Here is a 19,880-nt window from a genome sequence, read left to right on the forward strand (position 1 = left end):
ATGGGGTCCAATCCATCTCAGTCCCTCAGGGTCCACCGGTATCCCCCAAATCAGTACTAACTTCTGCAGATTCACACCAAGACCTGTACACTGACACATTCCAATAGGACGGTGGCTGTTGTCCTAAGCATTATTTCCTGGCCCCTGGCCCAGATGGCACCTTCAAAATATAGTCTGAGGGTCCCCTAATTTTCCAGGCTTTCAAGTTTGTTTTAACAGCCAAATAGAATAAGTTGAGCCTTTACGTTGCATGACTAATAGGAAATTGGTGTCCTCATGAATGTTGGCGGATTCCTGGCTAATGCTCACACATGTTGGGCATCGCTGGTCACCTGTCACTTGGAATGGCTCCCCTTAGCTTCTCTCCTATGACTGCTGGCCTTATGGTCTGTCACCCCCTCTCCACATTTCTCCAGCTCTTTCTCTCTACACTTCCAACTCACAAACTTAAGCCTCCCTCCACCTCCCTCCTAGAAAAGCAAAAACCTAAAGCTATCACAAGGAAACTTCAATCTCTTTAAACAGGTCATGGCTTCCAGAGATCCCTACACAGGGATATCCTCTCTGATCATCTCTGAGTCAGATCTGTAGTCATTTGGTGGGAACCCTTTCCTGAGCATATCACTTGTTTCTCCCATCTCCTGTCTTCCTCAATCTCATGAACCCCCAAATTTACCCTTTGGGCTCAACTAGAATACCAAATCCCAAAACATCTGAAAGTGATGTGGATGCAAAAACAAAAACCCCTCAAAGGGCATCCCCCTGTGACACAGAGTGTGTCTAATGAATGTATTTACATTTGTGTTATTTCACTAACATGGGGCGCTATCTCAAGGAAAATGAATTGATAATGTAACATGGTCAAGAGGACTCAACAATGTGATTTTTCCTGGAACCAAATGCTTCTTCCTATTCCACTTCCATCCTTAAAGCCCTGCTGGCAGTTCTTAGAATAACTGCTTTCTGCCTGGGGCCAGACAACAAGGGTTCAGAAACATTCAGGTTTGATCTCAGAGTCCCCAATACATTGTGACAGGTTTAGACAACATGGGGTGCTATGTGAGCTAGCACAAAGTGGGGGGTGTAATCTGGGCTTGGGAGGGTCAAGCATGGCTTCTCAGAGGCAGCGATCTCTAAGTTCCGTCCAAACGGAATAACGAAAGGAAAAAGTAAAAAAGAGTAAAGGATACCTGTAGGGCAGTGCGTTCCAGGCCTGGGAGTGGCAGCAAGGCACCTTAATTTAGAGAACTGATAATTTAGGAGGGAATACAGTGTAGGACAGAAAAAGAGGAGAGGGAAAAGAAGCAAAAATCAGGAAGGCTGCCGAGTATAGCCCGTGGCGGTCAGGGCTTCTCCTCCCGTGTTGCCTCTCACCTCACGCTCTTTCCACTATCAATCAAAGATGAAATTAATATCACCATTTCAATGGAACATATTTACTTTGAAACACAATGTAGACAATGCCCCCTTGTAATTAAAAGTGTTAAAAAGAACAGATTCACCCCAAAGTTAATCATTTTTATGTTCTTTATGAACCAATGAAAAGCAACACTATACTTTAGAAGCCTGAAGATACAAGCCACACATTCATAAGAACTGCATTTCAGTAGATGTGCACGCAAACACACATCCTAAGTGTGAGAGCCAGAGTTGAGGTGAGTGGGAGCAATGAAGAGCTACTATATGGTATTCGCATGATGAAGGAAGTGAAGAAAAAGCCTCCAGTAATTCCCACTGCCAGAAGCACAGCTTTAGGGTTTGGGGACTGTGGTTAAGGATAGAGACGGGATTGAATCTAGGCTCTAAAGATATTTATTAGTTCTAAAACTAAGTTCTTAAAAAAACAGTGATCGCATCGCTCTCAGGACAAAATGTCTTTGTCCTGATACAGGGCAGAGAGGGACTTTAGGTAAGTTAGTTCTGGCCACCTCAGCTTGGGGCTGAGTAGCTGAAGTGGAAGCAGGGGAAGCACACGTGAACAGCAAGGGCCCAGGCTTGGCTGCAAGGACAGCTTAGCTTCACACTTTCCAGAGACCTGAGAGAAGAGCAGCACTGCCCTGGGGAGGGGCACTGGAATGCTAAGCACAGGTGAGGCAGAATGGCCCTCTGGGATTGGAAATCTCAATATTGTCAAGACGGTGATTCTCCTCAAATTGATCTACAGATTCAAAACAACCCCTAGCAAAAACCAAGCAGGCTTTTATGCAGAAATTGACAAGCTGATCCTAAAATTTATATAGAAATGCAAAGGCTATAGAAGAGCCAAAATAATTTTGAAAAAGAATATAAAGAACTTAACTTTCCCATTTCAAAATGTACTATAAAACTACAGAAATCAAGATAGTTTGGTACTGGCATAAAGACAGAGATATAGATCAATGGAACAGAGTCCAGAAATAAACCCTTTTATAGTCAATTTATTAGAAAGGTGCCAAGGCAATTCAATAGGGTAAGGATTCTTTTCAGCGTAGTACTGGGACAATTGGATATGCACATGCAAAAAGATGGAGTTAAACCCTTACCTCACACTATACACAAAAATTAACTCAAAATAGATCACAGACCTAAATGTTAAGAGCTAAAATTGTAAACCTTTAATAAGAAAACATAGGAGTAAATCTTTGTGACCTTGGGTTAGGCAAGTGTTCTTAAATATGATACCAAAAGTATGATTCATAAAACAAATAAATTGGACTTCATCAAAGTTAGAAACTTTTGCTTTTCAAAGACACCATTAAGAAAATGAAAAGTCAAACTACAAACTGGAGGAAAACATTTGCAAATCATGTTTCTGATAAAGACTGTCCAAAATATTTAAAAACTCTTGCAACTCAATAAGATAAACAACCCTATTTAAAATGGGTTTGAATATTTTACCAAAGAAGAGGTATGAATGGCTAATAAGTACATGAAATGCTGCTTAACATCATTAGTCATTAGAGAAATACAAATTAAAACCTCATCTACCAGAATGTCTATAAGAGAAGAGAATATCAAGCTGTGATATTGTGATAGTGTGATATCAAGTTGGTGAGGATGTGGAGAAACTGCAGCCTTCATACATTGCTGGTGGTAATGTAAAATGGTACAGCCACTTTGGAAAAGTTTCGCTGTTCCTCAAACTATTAAACAGATTTACCATGGGACTCAGGAACTGAACAACTAGATATTTACCAAGAGAAATGAAAACATGTTTCCATACAAACTTGTACACAAATATTCATAGCAGCATTATTTACAAATAATAAAACATGTACATAGATGTTTATAACACTATTAATTCACAATAGCCAAAAAGTGGAAACAATCCAAATATCTATCAACTGGTGAATGAATCAACAAAATGTGGTGTCCATAAAATGGAATTATATTCAGCAATAAAAAAGGAATTAACTACTACTGATAAATACTACAAAATGGATGAACCTCAAAACCATTATGCTAAGTGAGGGAAGCCAGAATACCACATACGTATGATCCCATTTATATAAAATATCCAGAAAAGACAAATCTATAGACACAGAAAGATCATTCAGTGGTTGCCTGAGGCCAGAGATAGAAATGGGGATTGACTGCAAATGGACATGCAGGATCTCTTTGAGGGTGATAGAAATGTTCAAAATCTGGATTGCTATGAAGGTTGCACAATTCTGTAAATTTACTAAAAATCATTTAATTGTATATTTAAAATGGGTGAATTTTATGGTATGCAATTTTACCTCAATAAAGCCATTTAAAAAAAAGCATACTTGTAATTGCCTATGAATTCCAGCTGTACTAATCACTAGCTGTGGAATCATGGGCATGTTATCTAATCTTTTTAGGACTCAGTTTCTCAGCTGTAAAACGGTAATAGTATATACCTCATCAGATTGTTGTAAGGATTAAATAAAGTTAATACTTAAGTCGGTGCCAATGTTTAACTATTCTTCTTATTATTTCCTGTGACATTTCTACTTCCAAAAGTTTCTGACAGTGATGCATTATTACAGTCTACTTATTATCAATGAATTTTAATTTTATATTTTTGAGGTAATTCACATACCAGAAGATCCACCCTTTTAAATGTACAATTCACTGTTTTTTATTATAGTCACAAAGTTATGCAACCATCACCACCAATTCCACAACACTTTTATCAGCTCAATGGGTATTCTGAATTGGCTGGTACAACTACTTACAATGTAAGATAAATTCTAAATTTATATCACCTTGTAAGTTCCTAAATTTAGAACTAAATGCTTCCACCCAAATACAATATATTGTACAGTTTCTACCATCACTGAACCCGTGAATGCATTTATTGAAACATCCTACTTGAGGTAAACTGTTGTACTTAAAACGTGATAGAAAACATTCATTTTAATCTTAATTATTCAATGAACACAGGTAACCTAAATCCTTACATTTTTTGACTAGAAATGAATACCTATTCATTACAGAAAATTTGTAAAGCATAGAAATGCATGAGGAGAAACAAAATTTACTCGAGTTCTTTTTAACACGCCATGAAAAAAGTTAAAGTTTCAACACCCTTTAAGTTTTAAAATACCGATTTATTGGAAACCTTTCCATTAAAGAAGTGGGTTTTCTTGGATCATATTTTTTTAAAAAAACTTGTGTTTTTTTTTTGCACAAAAAAATGTAATAGTGCGATGTCAGAGGGACAGTGGATGGGGGGGTTGTCGCTGTGTGAGGGATATAAATGATAAATGTCTAAAAAAACCTCTTTGGCCGTTCATACCGACACCTAGCTTCAATTCTGTTAACTCCACCCTGAGTACAGTCTAGCGCTACCACCTCCTGGGCTTTAGAAATCTGTCCTCGCCCAGAACAAATTAGACTTCGCTTTTGCCATGCTTGGGCCGCCGAGCCTCCGCGCGAGGGCGCCCTCCCCGCCGTCCGCCGCCAGGTGACGCGGGGCGCCGAGAACGTGGCCAGCTCAGCGCATGGCCCCCTCCCGGCCACGAGCCCCGTCACAGGTGGGCCGGACACCGAGCCGACTTCGCCTTATTAAATTTGGGAACTCAGTGAAAAAGGACATTCCCACTGTCTGTCCCTCACACCCTAGGTAAAATTCCCAGATTCTGGGAAACCCTTCCGGCCATCACCGCGGGAACCGGAAATGACTTCTCCCGCGCCAGCGCGCGCGATGTGAGTTTCACGCGCCTAGAAAGCAGGGGGTCTTTTCTGGGGCTGCCCTCAGCGTTGCCTGCACAAATAACCAACAGGTGTGCGACGAAGAGATCCCGAAACTTTGCCTCGTGTTTTCTAGTCAGCTTGCTGGCAGGTACGATATAAACCCAAGCGGAAAGAAGTGCAAGCAGTGAGGCCCTGTTGTACCGGTCATCCTTCTTTCCCAGGCCTGGGCTCTAGTCGGCCTTCCCGCCTTCGTCCCTCCCCCCTCCCACGCACTGGGAGCCTGCGTACTGTCAGGCAGTTGCTGGGGCGTCTTCCTTCCTCTCCAAGCAAGATGGCGGGGGGTGAGGCTGGTGTGACTCTGGGACAACCGCATCTTTCTCGTCAGGATCTCGCCACCTTGGTAAGGTTTCGCTCTGAGAAGATGCGGAGTGAGCTCAGGAGTGGGAATGACAGGGCCTCCCGGGAGGAGTTGAGACGAGGCAGTGCTGGGTTGTCGAGAGCATGGTTAGCTCCGGAGCCGAGCGCCTTAAGCCGCGCCGCCGCCGTCTGTACCTCGGCAACTCCGCGAGCTGGGCAGCGGGGTGTGAGATCGTGGGACCTCGAAATTATGTTAAATGTCATTAAGATTTTCACTTTTGAAGATCTGGGAAGGGAGTGTCTACACTCTCCTCAGTGCTAATGCTGTCAAGGTTGGGTGGCCTCGGGCCTCCACGTCTCCCATAGAGATCGGAAGTGTAGTCTTGTGTAATGATGAAGGACTCTAGGGCTTCCCAGTCATTAAAGTACAAGATTGCTTATACAGGAAAAGCGCTTTAGAAGTATGAGAGAGCTTTTCACATGGCGGCGAGCTGTAGGTCAAATGTAAAGTCAAAGAAAAGTTGTGATTTGCCTTATGTGCAGCGATTTAAAATAAAAATAAAATGTTTAATTTCAGGATGTTACCAAATTGACGCCACTTTCACACGAAGTTATCAGCAGACAAGCCACAATTAATATAGGTAAGATAAGAATAACTTCTTGGAGACCTGACTTCTTGAGCTCTAGCAAGTAGTTTTAATCACCTTTGTGTGATTACCTGAACTATATGAGGTTGCAAATATTCAAGAAGTACACGTTGAGGGGGCGGCCGGTTAGCTCAGTTGGTTAGAGCCGGTGCTCTTAACAAGGTTGCCAGTTCCCCGTTTTATCCCCACCTGGGCCACTGTGAGCTGCACCCTCCACAACTAGATTGAAACAACTAACTACTTGACTTGGAGATGATGGGTCCTGGAAAAAGACGTTTAAATAAATAAAAGTTAAAAAAAAAAAATAGACGTTGAGCCCTGGCTTACAGAATAGGTGAGAAGAGATACAGACATATGAGAAGTTTAATAGCATAAGGTGATATGTAGTCATGTAGCACTTTAAGGAAGAGGTAAAAATGCGGCTGTATTTGCCAAACAGGGTTATTGCAAGGGCAGACTTTTTGAAAGTTTTATTTGATATATAAGCTATTATTAAGTAGACTATTTTTTTCTTAATTGACACCTAGAACTTGAGAGGAGAAGTTATGTTGACTGAGTGTAAATTTTCGGTATTTGAGAGAGTCTGTATAAACAGCACAGTAAAACCTAGTTAAAAGTAAGGCTCTACCATCAGACCTATTAAAAAGTTATAAGATATGTTACTCTTGACAGCATTACTGTAATTAAACCTGGGTTTTCTTATTTTCATGTATTCCTTTTGGTTGGGTCAGGGCTCATCATATCTTTTATGCTGGAAAATTTCTTAATATACAAGATATTTATTTTTTATTGAGTGTTTATTTTAAGTGAAGGCAGTCTTTTCTGTGATGAAAATCATAAGATGAATAGCTTTTAGTATACTAAGTATGGTTTTTGAACAAGGTTGTCAGTTACATGGAAAGTACTCTTCGGTTCCCTATCAGAATAAGTTTTTGGTAGAAAAGAATAGGAGCAAAAATTGAAGTCACTGTTGGTTTTATGTTGATATTTATAGTGAGTTATGGCTTTGGGTTTTCTACTCTAACATTATTTGAAAAAATATTTGGTGTAATTGGAGTGCACGTGAATTCAATTTTTGTTCTTTGTCTGTAGGTACAATTGGTCATGTAGCTCATGGGAAATCCACAGTTGTAAAAGCTATTTCTGGAGTTCACACTGTCAGGTTCAAAAACGAACTAGAAAGAAATATTACAATCAAGCTTGGATATGCTAATGCTAAGGTGAGCTGTGTACTGTGGACCTAGAAACTAACTTTAATTGGAATATGCAGATAACAAATCCAAATCTTTTTTTCTTTAAAACCTTTAGATTTATAAACTTGATGACCCAAGTTGTCCTCGGCCAGAATGTTACAGATCCTGTGGAAGTAGTACACCTGATGAGTTTCCTACAGACATTCCAGGGACCAAAGGGAACTTCAAATTAGTCAGGTGATCTCTTTTGTGCTGACAAACACTTCATACTTCATATTTATTGTGTTGTGATTCGTGCTTTTTGAAATGCTTAACTGAAATATTAAACAATGAACCTAATTGCTGAACGGTTTTGTTGTTTTTCCATTATTTTGTATTTATTGTCTATAGTGACAGTAATTTGAAGAGTTAAGTGTTTAAACCTAAGTTAGGATACTAACATGCAAGTTCTCCAAAGGAAAAGTATCACATAAGCATAATGGAATGGAGGGAAACACAGCTCATTGGGTTTAAAGGATTCTTTTTGGCAGGCTTCCTAATTGCTTTTGAACAGTATTTTTTCTGTTTCTTAGATAGGGGAGGAACAAAGCCATTCTTAATTACTTCTCTTAAGTAAATGGACTTGTTATCCATCTATTTTCCAAATAGAATTGCATATCCTGGTTCTTTATCAGAGAGAACGGATACCCACCTAGTGATGTGTAGAGGGGTTGGGAATACTTCACAAGGAAATTTTAAATCAGGAGCAGGGGTAGGACTAGGGAGAGATGAATGAGCCCTCTGCCTTCAGCCCAAAATTTAAGGGGGTGGGGATGGGTGCCAAAAAAACCCTCAGTAGTTAAGGTAAGTAGCATTTTAGGCAACGTTTTTGGAAATTAAGGCAAAGAAATTGTAATACACAGAATATCATTTTTATAATAAAGACAGGCTCGAAATTACTGGTGGGTTTTTTTTCCTCTTGCTTCAATATCACTTTTTTTTCTGGCTGTTTTTGGCTCAGCATGACAATGTTCGTGATCCTTTTTTCATTTAAAATGTTGATGTTTATCCTTGATTTTTTTTGCATTAATTTTGGCTTTTTAAAATATTAAATCTAAATATTATTTATCTTTATTACTGAGTTTCTTGGTGCCTCCTTATATTTTGCACCCAAAGCAAGTGCTTCATTTGCCTCACCTTAGTTGTGGCCCTGATCAGAGATCAGCAAACTTTCTATAAAGAGCCAGATAGTAAATATTTTTGGCTTTGCAGGCCACGGATTCCCTCTTCTAGCTACTCTGCTCTTGTATGCTGAAAGGCATCTTGTATGTCTATAGACAGTATGTGCATGAGTGGGTATGGCAGTGGGCCACATTTGACCTAAGGGCTATAGTTTGCTGACCCGTTTTAGATCATGACAGTGTGAGCATACACTTTTAAACATAATGATTATCAATGAGTAGCATGGTTTTGTTAAAATAGTGCTGCCTTCTACATTTCAGATAGCTAATTTCAGCTTTTCAAGGTGCTAGAGAAATTTTTGGCGAATTATTTTTTTCAGATGGCGTTGCCCATTTTGTCAACACTTTTAGCTCTCAAATCGATGATGTTCCCAATATACACTCTGTACCTTATTCAGTTTCATTGAATCTGGGAGTGTCTGGCTCTTCATTTATTTCTATACATAGCTAATTTCATTTGCTGTATAATACTATGCAGTGTTTGGACTCTCAGCCAGTAGGTAATCTTATTTCCAAGGTCTAGAAACACCAAGTCCTGTAACCACTTGACTTTCTAGCAATAAGAATTATTTTCATATTTTTATTCCATATTCATATGTAACATATCCCACATCTAAAGTGATTTAATTTTAGGAAATCTGTAAGTTGTATCTTAAAGTATTGATTGATCTTAGGACCGATTGTTATTTCTCCATTGTTAGACATGTTTCCTTTGTTGACTGTCCTGGCCACGATATTTTGATGGCTACTATGCTGAACGGTGCAGCAGTGATGGATGCAGCTCTTCTGTTGATAGGTAAATACATTAGAATTGGTTTGGACAAATCAGCGTGCAACAAATCCAAGATGGAATATTTAAAGAGGAACTAAGGCCTTTAAGGGCCATATCCATTACCTAGGGGTGACATGAATGGAAACTAACATGTCATCCAGGATGACATCCCTGCCTACCAGCTATCAGAAAATACTAAACAAGATAGACCTTGAGGAGATGTCTTGTGAGAATTCTTATTGTAGTATATATTTTAAAAAGTAAATATAGCCTTTTTCCTGCTTAGATGACATGAAGTGATTTGATTTAATTTTAAATTTATTTGTAAAAATACGTTTTTTTGTTGTTGTTTTTTTTGGTCTCTGACCTGTCCACTGCAACACATATATTAAGTTGGTGCAAAAGTAATTGCGGTTTAAAAAGTTAAAAATTGCAAAAACTGCAATTTTTGCACCAACCTAATGTTTTTATTTAGATGCAAATCTCATTCATAATCAGTGCTGAAATCTAGACCTGAATTGCGGTTTTCAAAGCTAGCGTTGTGCTGCCTTCCTGTGAGCTGTCAAGAGATTTCGTTGCTATGGGATATAATTTTTTAAGTATGCCAGGTATAGGATACCTGAACCTCACTGCTTGGGGAGTACCCAACATACCTTTCCTATTTCTTTATAATACACTGTTGGTTATCTTCACGTTTAGTGTTCCTTCCCTTTGTTAGGGTGTAGGCTCGGATAGTAGTTGAAATTCATAAACTGTATTAAGTGTCTTCCCCTCTTGCTCAGCTGCCTCTCAGGAGCTTGATGGCCTTGCAAATCTCTAATACTGGATAGAGCCTTATGCCTGAGCAAAAGCTGAGGGCAGACCCCAAGATGCCACACTTGTTGATTCCAAGCTTCTTGCTTAGCAGGATCGGCAATGGGAGCCAAATGATCGGGAGGCCTCAGGGAATGCACGCACAGAGGGAAAGCAGGGGCAAATGGTGGACACTTGGCGGTGCTGTCCAGGACTTTTGCCTTGAATAGGGCTAGGGCATTCAAACATTTCTTTTATTGGATGCCAGCTAATTTTTTTTTGGTAGTAAAATACACATAACAAATTTTGCCACTTGACCCATTTAAAGTGTACCATTCAGTGACATTAAGTACATTGACAGTGTTGGACAAGCATCACCATTCTAGTTCCAGACCATCTTTATTACCCCAAAAGGAAATCCTTTCACTCTATTAAGCAGTCACTCTATTCCCCCTTTCCATGCCCTTGGCAACCTTAATCTGCTTTCTGTCTATGACGGATTTGCCTCCTTTGGCAGATATTTCTAGCTGATTCTCATGCATCTTTTTCCATCTTCATCATCTAGCTGGTAATGAGTCTTGTCCTCAGCCTCAGACTTCTGAACACCTGGCTGCTATAGAAATCATGAAACTGAAGCATATTTTGATTCTACAAAATAAAATTGATTTGGTAAAAGAAAGCCAGGCTAAAGAACAGTATGAACAGATCCTTGCATTTGTACAAGGTAAGAAGCCGTAATATCTGATACATATATGAATCACTTTGAGAGGCATTTAATCCAGATACCAGATGTTAGAATAACTATAGATTAAAACAGAGTAAACGTACAGATCTTAGGCCTTATTTTTCTCTACCTATGTACTTGTTAGTTACCTGCTAGAACTAGTGAAATCTGTGTTTCTGAATTGTATAGACTTTTTTGCTGACTGAAAGTTAGAACTGAAGTTGTATTCTGGAAACTATCAGATTTTAAAAAAAACAAAACACCTCAGTAATAGTAAAATGAGCAAAAGAATTTAAAAAAAAAAAAACAAGTCTTATACTATTTATTCTCACTGAGTAGCTACTTTGAGAATTGGAACTGACAATCATTTATTTAATTTTTATAGTCTTTTCCTCTAACAGCGTAGTGTTTTCACTCTCAGGGAAAACGTGATGCATCTTATTGTTGCATTTGATTCTCTCTCAGCCTTGTTTTTCTCGTTAGGCTGACTTCTCATGAACCCAGTTCTATCATAACGAAAAAGAATAAGTTATATTGATTAAAATCTAATTATTTTGTTTTACTTCTTTGACCAGTCTGTTTGACATATAATTAATAAGAAGCAAATATTATATGTGCAGCAGTCTTTGATTAGCAGAGTCTGTAATTTTATCTTGACATTTATTGGGAGGTTAATTACATGTTATTAGAAATCTTTCAACTAGTAAAACGCTCTTTCCCAGGAGTATTAGTATTTTATTCCTTTAAACAGTTTTATCATTTTAGTGTATTAAATATATCTATTAATATATTTTAACATTTTTTCCTTAAAGGGAATAGTGTTCATTTTCAGGAGTAAAAGCAAACATAGAATACTGCCACCTTTCTAAACAAAATCATCACTTTCTACCGGTTGCTGACATTTGTGTGGGAATGTTTAGGCATCTGTTTCAGTAATCTTAACTAGTAATGTGTAGAACAAGTTTGTAAAACGGAAGAATTTTGATTTTTCTGAATTTTGTCATAGGTACAGTAGCAGAAGGAGCTCCTATTATTCCAATTTCTGCTCAGCTGAAATATAATATTGAGGTTGTCTGTGAGTACATAGTAAAGAAAATTCCAGTACCCCCAAGAGACTTTACTTCAGAACCCCGACTTATTGGTAAGTGATAGGATTTTTCTTTAAGTCTTAATTAGATCTTTTCCACATTGGTGATTCCCCCTTAAGGGGGTTTATTACTATTTCCACTTTCTGCAGAGGTGTGAATAAATTATAAGCTCCATAAAATTTTTTTTGAGATCAGTGAATTCTGAGATTGTATTGGCAATGCTAAATTGCATTACTTGGTAAGGGACAGAGTCCTGAATACAGAAGGAACTTTTAGCCTTTTTGTGCTTAGTATATGGTACGTTATGTGATCAAGATGGAGTTAATACAGTATTCTCTAAGGAATGATAATGGTTTAGTCAGGAACAGGATATTAGAACTTCCATACCAATGATTTCCTTGTACCATTAATGATGATTTTCATATCCTTTTCACTTTAAGTTCAGAGTACCAATATTGGTATAATTTGATCATCTGAGCTTGTGGTTCCTACACAGAGATGTAGGTGCCTTTTCAGAACAGAAATGTGAGCCCCTCGGGGCCCTCACCCGGCGTCCCCCTGTGTGTTGTGGGAAGTGTTCTCTTGGGTGATTGTGATGGGTACCCCTTGTTAAGGGTCCCTGTTCTCAGAACCTAAGTGCAGGTCACGTAGTCCTAGAGTTGTCTTGTAGTTTTAAAACTAAATTTTTATTTCAGAAGTCACATAATACAGAGGTATATAAAGAGGTACCTCCCACGTTTAGCCCTTTAGCCCTGAAGTAACCAAAGTTCGCAATTGTTATGTATTATCCTCATGCCTCTCTTTTTTCATATCATCATGTATAAACATATACATGTTTTTGTTTTAGTTTTTCTTCTGGAAGTGGGATCATACTATGCATGTTATTTTGGTACCTTTTTTTTCCTTAACAGTATGTGAGGGTTATCCTTCCAGATCATTACATATGGCTCTAACATTTCTTTTTTAATAGCTGACTAATATTCCGTAGTATTGATGTACCATAATATGCCTCCTATCAATGAAGTTTTAAGTTTTTTCTACTTTTCTATCATAAGTAAATTAGATTTTTGTCACAAAGTCACCTGTGTGGTATAAATCTTGTATCTACTATTTTTATTTCCACTTTTCTATCGTAAGCAAATTAGGTTTTTGGCACAAAGTCATCCCTATGGTGTAAATCTTGTGTCTACTATTTTAGGAAAGTTAACTTAGAAAATAATATTTCTTTGAAAGTAAAAATGAACAGAATGGCCTTTAATTGGTTTTGCTTTCTTTTAGTTATTAGGTCCTTTGATGTCAACAAACCTGGCTGTGAAGTTGATGACCTTAAGGGGGGTGTAGCTGGTGGTAGTATTCTGAAAGGAGTGTTAAAGGTAAACTGGGTTTTGGTTATTGTGGTTTTCTTGTTTTAATTGGGGTTAGGGTTTCCAGGTGGGAATTCCCACCTGTTCTCGTGAATATTTTTCGCTTTCCCATTCCTGAATCCCAAGAAAAGTTGGTCGGGAAATCAGGAAAATTGGCTCCTTGAACCCAGGTGGTTGGTAGTATCGGCCGTCACTTTGTGGAAACAACTCATCATAGAGAACAGAAAACAGTTTATATCTCAGGATTCGGGAATGGGAAAGCGGAAAAAATTCCTGAGAACAGGTGGGAATTCCCACCCGGAAACCCTAATTGGGGTTAACATTGGTTAATAACATGTAAATTTCAGATGTACAACTTTATAATGCAACATCTGTATTCTCATTGTGTGCTCACCACCCAAAGTCTAGTAGTGGTTGTGTTTTTGTTTTGTTTTTCCATTGTCTTAATCAGGAAAATAGTACGGATACTCCAAATTGAAAAATAAATTTGTTTTCATGGTGTCTAGTACTCAGTATGGATGTCTTTGTATACTTTTATGTGTCTGACCTCTAACTTTATACACTCCTCATGCGTCTGGAGCACATTTTATATGGGGATAGACCTGTGTGGTAGGTGGTTAGAAACAGTTGGATGGTTCTGGTGTTGAAGCTTTCTTTCACATCTCTCTTTTTTTTTAAAATAGTGATCTTTGAACTAGAGAAAGGATTGCCTTTTCAGTTTTGTGGTTTTCCTGTTAGTATTTTTATATGTAAATGGAAATTGTGTTGTGCCGTAGTAATTCTAATTACTAATTTATATTTTTACAGGTGGGCCAAGAGATAGAAGTCAGACCTGGTATTGTTTCCAAAGATAGTGAAGGAAAACTCATGTGTAAACCAATCTTTTCCAAAATTGTATCACTGTTTGCTGAACATAATGATCTTCAGTATGCTGCTCCAGGAGGTCTTATTGGTAAGGATTTTCCTCTTATCCCTGTCTTTTCATTTGTGTATATTATAGTGCTTTTCATGGGAGATGGATTATCTAAAAAGATAGAGATTTTTAATTGGATATTTTAATAATTGAATGGGGTAGGGCAATATACATGTGGTTAAGCTGTTGATTTTAGGTCATGAGATGGTTTCATGTGTTTGTAAAAATTATTTTTAAACGTAAAGAAAAATACACTTTAGTATATAAAGTAGCTCCTTTTTAGCAATAACAAAAAAAATTTTATGACCTAGTGTTTAAAATACCTTGCTATACTTTTTGTTGTTCTACACAGATTTGAGGGGTAGAGAGTTGATTTTTATGTATGTTTTACAAATGGAAAGTTACCCACAAATGTCAGTTGAATCATGTCAGATCATATTTACTGAGGTGGAAATAAAAAAAGATAATTGTGTAGTAATTACTGAGATAATTTATGGATTTTCTGGTCCCTTACAATTTAGTATATTACCAGATATCCATAAGAAGTCAAAATTCAGAATTAGAGGTGTTGTGCCTTTGGATTAAAGAAGAAAATGTTTGGTGAAGGATTTTGTCGTTCCCTTCTCTGGTGTTTGGCTATGTAATTCATTTTTTTACTTTTTCCTGTAATTAGGAATTTACTGTGTGTGATTTTTTTATATATAAACAAGTTTTTTACAATTTAGCCTATGGAACTTTTCACACATAAAAGTAGAGAGAATGATGTAATAACTCTTGTGTAGCCACCACCCAGCTTCAACAATTATCAATACTTTCCCAGTCTTCATCTTTATATCTTCTTCCCTGTCCTCCTCAAAAGACACACTGCTAAAATATTTTGAAGTGGATCCCAGGAATCATATATGGAATCTTTAAGCTATCATTTTGATCAGCCTTCATGAGAGAAATGGCAGGCAAATATTCTGCAAACTACTCATGAATTTTGTATCTCTTCAATCTTCATTAAGGATATTCAGACTTAGTTTTGAATTAGGATATTATCTCTGTTTGCCCTTTGTTTAGAATTTAAATCAAGAGAGTCTTTCTGTTGTCAAATACCCAACTAACCCATGAGTTTACGATTCTTTTTCTTCAGATAAAACAGGTATCTTGTCACACCTATGTAGCTGTTGCATGACTCTGAAAATTTAAGTATGTATTAAAATGTATAGGTATATGCTGTCCTTGTTTGACTAAATTTTGGGGTAAACAGCTTTATGGGGGGAAAAAGTTGGACTCTCTATATATGTATGTCTTATTTTACATTAGGAGTTGGAACCAAAATTGACCCCACTTTGTGCCGGGCTGACAGAATGGTGGGGCAGGTACTCGGTGCAGTTGGAGCTTTACCTGAGATCTTCACAGAATTGGAAATCTCCTATTTCCTGCTTAGACGGCTGCTAGGTGTACGCACTGAAGGAGACAAGAAAGCAGCAAAGGTAAGTGCTTTCTGTAACTCCTGTTTCAGAAACAGTGACAGTGATGTTAAGACTAATTTTGAGGTTCATTCTTTTATAGTGAACATGGGATTAAGAAAAAAGAAAAGGTGAATACATTTGACTTTCTGAAAATTGAGAACTTCCATGTGGCAATCAGTTTAAAGTGAAACGAAACAGGGAAAAATATCACATGTGACAATGACATGATATTCCTATTATTTATATGATTTTTTAAAAAACGTCTCAGTAAGATCGGGTTGGCAGAGATGGAAAATTGCTGACATCTGTTGGCAAGGATGTAGGAAGATAAGCAGCCATTTTGTGGAAAGCATTTTCTTAATTTGGAGGTTTCTTTTTCCCCAATTTATTTCCCTAGGTGCAAAAGTTGTCTAAGAATGAAGTGCTCATGGTGAACATAGGATCCCTGTCTACAGGAGGAAGAGTTAGTGCAGTCAAGGCCGATTTGGGCAAAATCGTTTTGACTAATCCTGTGTGCACAGAAGTAGGAGAAAAAATTGCCCTTAGCCGAAGAGTTGAAAAACACTGGCGGTAAGTTTATTAGCCTTTGTCACGGTCTGATAAAGAAGACACAGTCAGTTTCCTTAAGTTCTTGGTGGTGTACACACACACACACACATACACACTTTTCCTTGGATGACTTTGAAATCTGTTTCTAGCCCTGATTTGTGATAGACACACCTCTGCAAAAACCAATGTATTTGGTTCAGTATTTCCCTTGTTTTTGGCTTTATTAAACTTTTTATTTGGAAATAATTTCAAGCTTAACAGGAAAATTACAAGAATTACACACACACCTGTATTCCCTTTTCCCAGATACACAATTTATTTGTGTGTGTATATATACTTTTTTATATGTAATAAATTTTTTTGAACCATTTGAAGTGTAGGTTATATATATCATGCCCTTTGATCTTTTAATACTTCAGTGTATATTTCCTAAAAACAAGGGTGTTCTCTTACATAACCACTTAAAGAAGTTTAACATGGATAAAACTACTGAAATCTACAGTCTGTATTCTAGTTTTATCCCTCATCCCATAATGTCCTCTTTATCCCTCCAGTCTAGGGTCATGTATTGAATTTAGTTTTCATGTCTCTTTGCTCTCTAATCTGGAACTTTCTCAGCCTTTCTTTGTCTTGAGATTGACAGCTTTGAAGAACATAAGCTAGTTTCTTTATAGATTGTTCCTCAATTTGGGCTTATCTAATGTTTCCCAAGTTTAGATTCTGGTTTTATATTCTTGGCTGGAATATTTACATAGGTGGGGATGTCTCCTCAGGGAATCACAGCCAGAGGCACATGAGGTTAATTTTGATCATGCATTCAAGGTGTTGTCCAGTTTCCCCACTCTATAGTTAACTCCTTTTAACCTTTGCAACTACTAAGCATTCTGTGGGGAGACTCAGACTATGCAGATAACTTGCTCCTCAATATATCCCACCCCGCTGAATTTAGCATCCATGGATGATTCTTGTCTAAATTGAGCCTGACTCTAGTGATTGTAAAATGGTGATCACCCCACCCCCAACTCCACCACTCCTTATTTATCAGTGGACATTCTTTCTTCCCCATTATTTACTTATCTAGTTATTATATGGACTCATGGAGTCCTATTTTATTCAATAGGTTATGATTCTTTACTGTTTTTATTATTTTAATGCCCAAATTGTCCAGGATTTATCCAACAGACACCCTTCAAGCTGGCTCCTGTGTGTCCTTTTGACATGTCCCCATCAGTTCTTTTGGAGAGTTCCTTACTTTCTGGCATAAGATGTTCCAGAGTCATCTTGTACCTCCCTTGCTCCAATTTAGAATTGGCCATTTCTCTGAGGAACCCTGGTTCCTTTTAGAGGGAAATGTTATTTAGAAATGAAGATCTGGGCACTAGGTGTGCTCATCATTTAAGATGTTGTTACTTCTGGGCCCTTTTAGTGGCTAGAGCTAGGAAACCTACAGTTTTTGGCTCCTGACTTTGCTCTTTCCCTGGTTAGTTACTGGATCTACCCTTTCTTTTCTATTCGGTGTGATGACTTCATAGCCCGTACTACCATCACTCCACACTTAAAAGGTATTGCAGAAGGTTCCTAGTTTGCCTCTTTGATACGTAACAGCTGAGTCAACCATTTTTATTATGCCCTGCTCAATAATTTTTAGTAGCTTCTCACTACTTTCTGATATTTAGGACCTTTCTGGAAGCTTGCTTCAATACATTTTACGTTTCCTCTTGCTTTGTCTCACATAAACCCTCTAATGATTCCGTGTCCTGATTGTCCCTATAATTATTCAAATCGCCCTTAGCTCTTTGTTTTTTTCCTCACTACCTAACCTCCCTTATTAAGCCTTCTCTGATACTCTGCCCCATGATGGTCTGTCATCACTTATTGTTCAGAAGATCTGAATTATTACTCTACTTTAGACAGAATTAAATTTTTTGTTGTCTTTTAAGTAAGTAATCCTGCTTTGTGGTGATTTATGTCCACTTGATTTTACTCTTTTGTATAATTATGCTATTTGCCATTTATAGACATACTGATTTGCAGTGTATTTTAAAATAGGCTTAAGTAATACACTTTCAAAAACTCAACATGGAATATATTATTCTCACTTAGAATGGTACATTTCCTAGATTAGAACAGATTTTAAAACAGAGTTGGTTGGTTTGTTTTGTCTTTCCACTAATAAGAGAGGACTTTGCTTAAAAATTAGCAAGTATGTTAAAATTGTTAAAAGAAATGAGAGCATCTGAAAGATCCTTACATTCTTTACAATTGTGGTTTTAATCCATGTTTAGGTAGGTTTTGTTCTAGAAGCTACAGTTGGGATAGCATTCCAGCCTGGTGTTCACTGATTAGAGCAGACATTGGAAGTATGAGCAGAGGTGCCTCTGCTGTTGAGAGTAAACTGCCTGTAGACTAGTCCTTTCGTATTTAGTTTCCTTTACCAGCTGAGGTCATTGTGATGTGTGTAGGTGCTGTAAAAGGTTTAAAAAGAAGCACTTTGTCAAGGAGAAAAGGATAGAGAATGAGATTTTTGAAACAAATCAGACTGAGATGGTTTTGTATCGCATGGTTCCTTAGGTGGATGGGAAGGCTATTTGGCAGTTCTGAAGGGGTAGGTATATTTTAACAGAGTGAAGATGAGCATTTTATAGTAGCAACATTGTTTTGCTTTCCTGTCATTCATTTTGGCTGGAGCCCATCTCTCTGGGCCTGAGAATCTAAGAAGATAGTGTGAGCTTTCTTTGTGCAGGAGCAGGTTTTGGAAACAAATTCAGATACAGCAGATAGGTAAGTAAAACTAGTTATGTCAAATGATTATGTAGTAATGATAATAAAATGGACATGAAATTCACAGTTTCTTTTGTTTTCATTTTGCAGTTTAATTGGTTGGGGTCAAATAAGAAGAGGTGTGACAATCAAGCCAACAGTAGATGATGACTGAAGAATTCCAGTTAAATAATGCATTTGGATAAAGTCAGATTTTTCTCTTAACCACCTAGGGGTGTATTTTCAAAGCAATACTGGAGAATGAATTTCACAGCTCATTACCTTAGTAGTAGCTGTTATTCTCATTTTTTGGTGATGAAAATTTAACCTCTGGTACTAAAATAGAGTCTACAATAAAATTAAAAATTGGCATAATGTTGGATGGAGTCTACATTTTACCAGAAATTAACCATTCCCAAGTAATGTCTAATTTATGTATTAATGTAGGTTTGAAATGAAACTCTTCGCCACAGCCAGCCTTTGCTATAGCACACATACTACCAAACCTATTTGAAATAAAGTTTTTCTTATTTTCATGCTTCATCTTTCAGTAGCTCTAGGCTTGAAAGGATTGTTATACCAGTAAAAACTTGAAAACAAATTCTTTTTTTTTAACTTTTTATTAGTTTCAGGTGCACAAAACAATGTAATAGCTAGACATTTATCATTTATGTCCCTCACACAGTGACAACCCCCCTCCCCCATCCACTATGCCTCTGACATCACATACAAGCATTTCATTTCCACTGTCTCTATTCCTAATGCTGTACTCCACTTCTTGTAAATATATATATATATATATATATATATATATATATATATATATATATAAAATTATAGTTGACATTCATTATTGTTCAGCTTCAGGTGTACAGTGCAGTGATCGGTCAGAAAACAAATAC

The 19,880-nt window shown here is 37.5% G+C and overlaps 1 protein-coding gene across 1 annotated transcript; it reads left to right on the forward strand.

Moving 5' to 3' along the window:
- The first annotated feature begins 5,187 nt into the window (after nucleotides 1-5,187).
- EIF2S3 (eukaryotic translation initiation factor 2 subunit gamma) lies at nucleotides 5,188-19,353 on the forward strand. The gene is made up of 12 exons (XM_019713802.3): nucleotides 5,188-5,542; nucleotides 6,077-6,140; nucleotides 7,239-7,366; nucleotides 7,455-7,576; nucleotides 9,261-9,355; nucleotides 10,689-10,847; nucleotides 11,854-11,988; nucleotides 13,214-13,308; nucleotides 14,107-14,251; nucleotides 15,521-15,690; nucleotides 16,067-16,239; nucleotides 19,090-19,353. The coding sequence occupies exons 1-12, from the start codon at nucleotides 5,474-5,476 to the stop codon at nucleotides 19,151-19,153; spliced, it is 1,419 nt and encodes a 472-aa protein (XP_019569361.1). The 5' UTR covers nucleotides 5,188-5,473; the 3' UTR covers nucleotides 19,154-19,353.
- The last annotated feature ends 527 nt before the right edge of the window (nucleotides 19,354-19,880 follow it).

The sequence above is a fragment of the Rhinolophus sinicus genome, chromosome 18, assembly GCF_057876585.1.
Source record: "Rhinolophus sinicus isolate RSI-liver-muscle chromosome 18, RSI-T2T, whole genome shotgun sequence".
NCBI lineage: Eukaryota > Metazoa > Chordata > Mammalia > Chiroptera > Rhinolophidae > Rhinolophus > Rhinolophus sinicus.

Bases quoted from the DNA above. Each gene is read 5' to 3' on its own strand.
- EIF2S3 (XM_019713802.3), top strand. From the start codon at position 5,474: ATGGCGGGGGGTGAGGCTGGTGTGACTCTGGGACAACCGCATCTTTCT. The intron at 7,367-7,454 runs GTGAGCTGTGTA...TAAAACCTTTAG, and splicing joins TTGGATATGCTAATGCTAAG to ATTTATAAACTTGATGACCC. The intron at 11,989-13,213 runs GTAAGTGATAGG...GCTTTCTTTTAG, and splicing joins TTCAGAACCCCGACTTATTG to TTATTAGGTCCTTTGATGTC.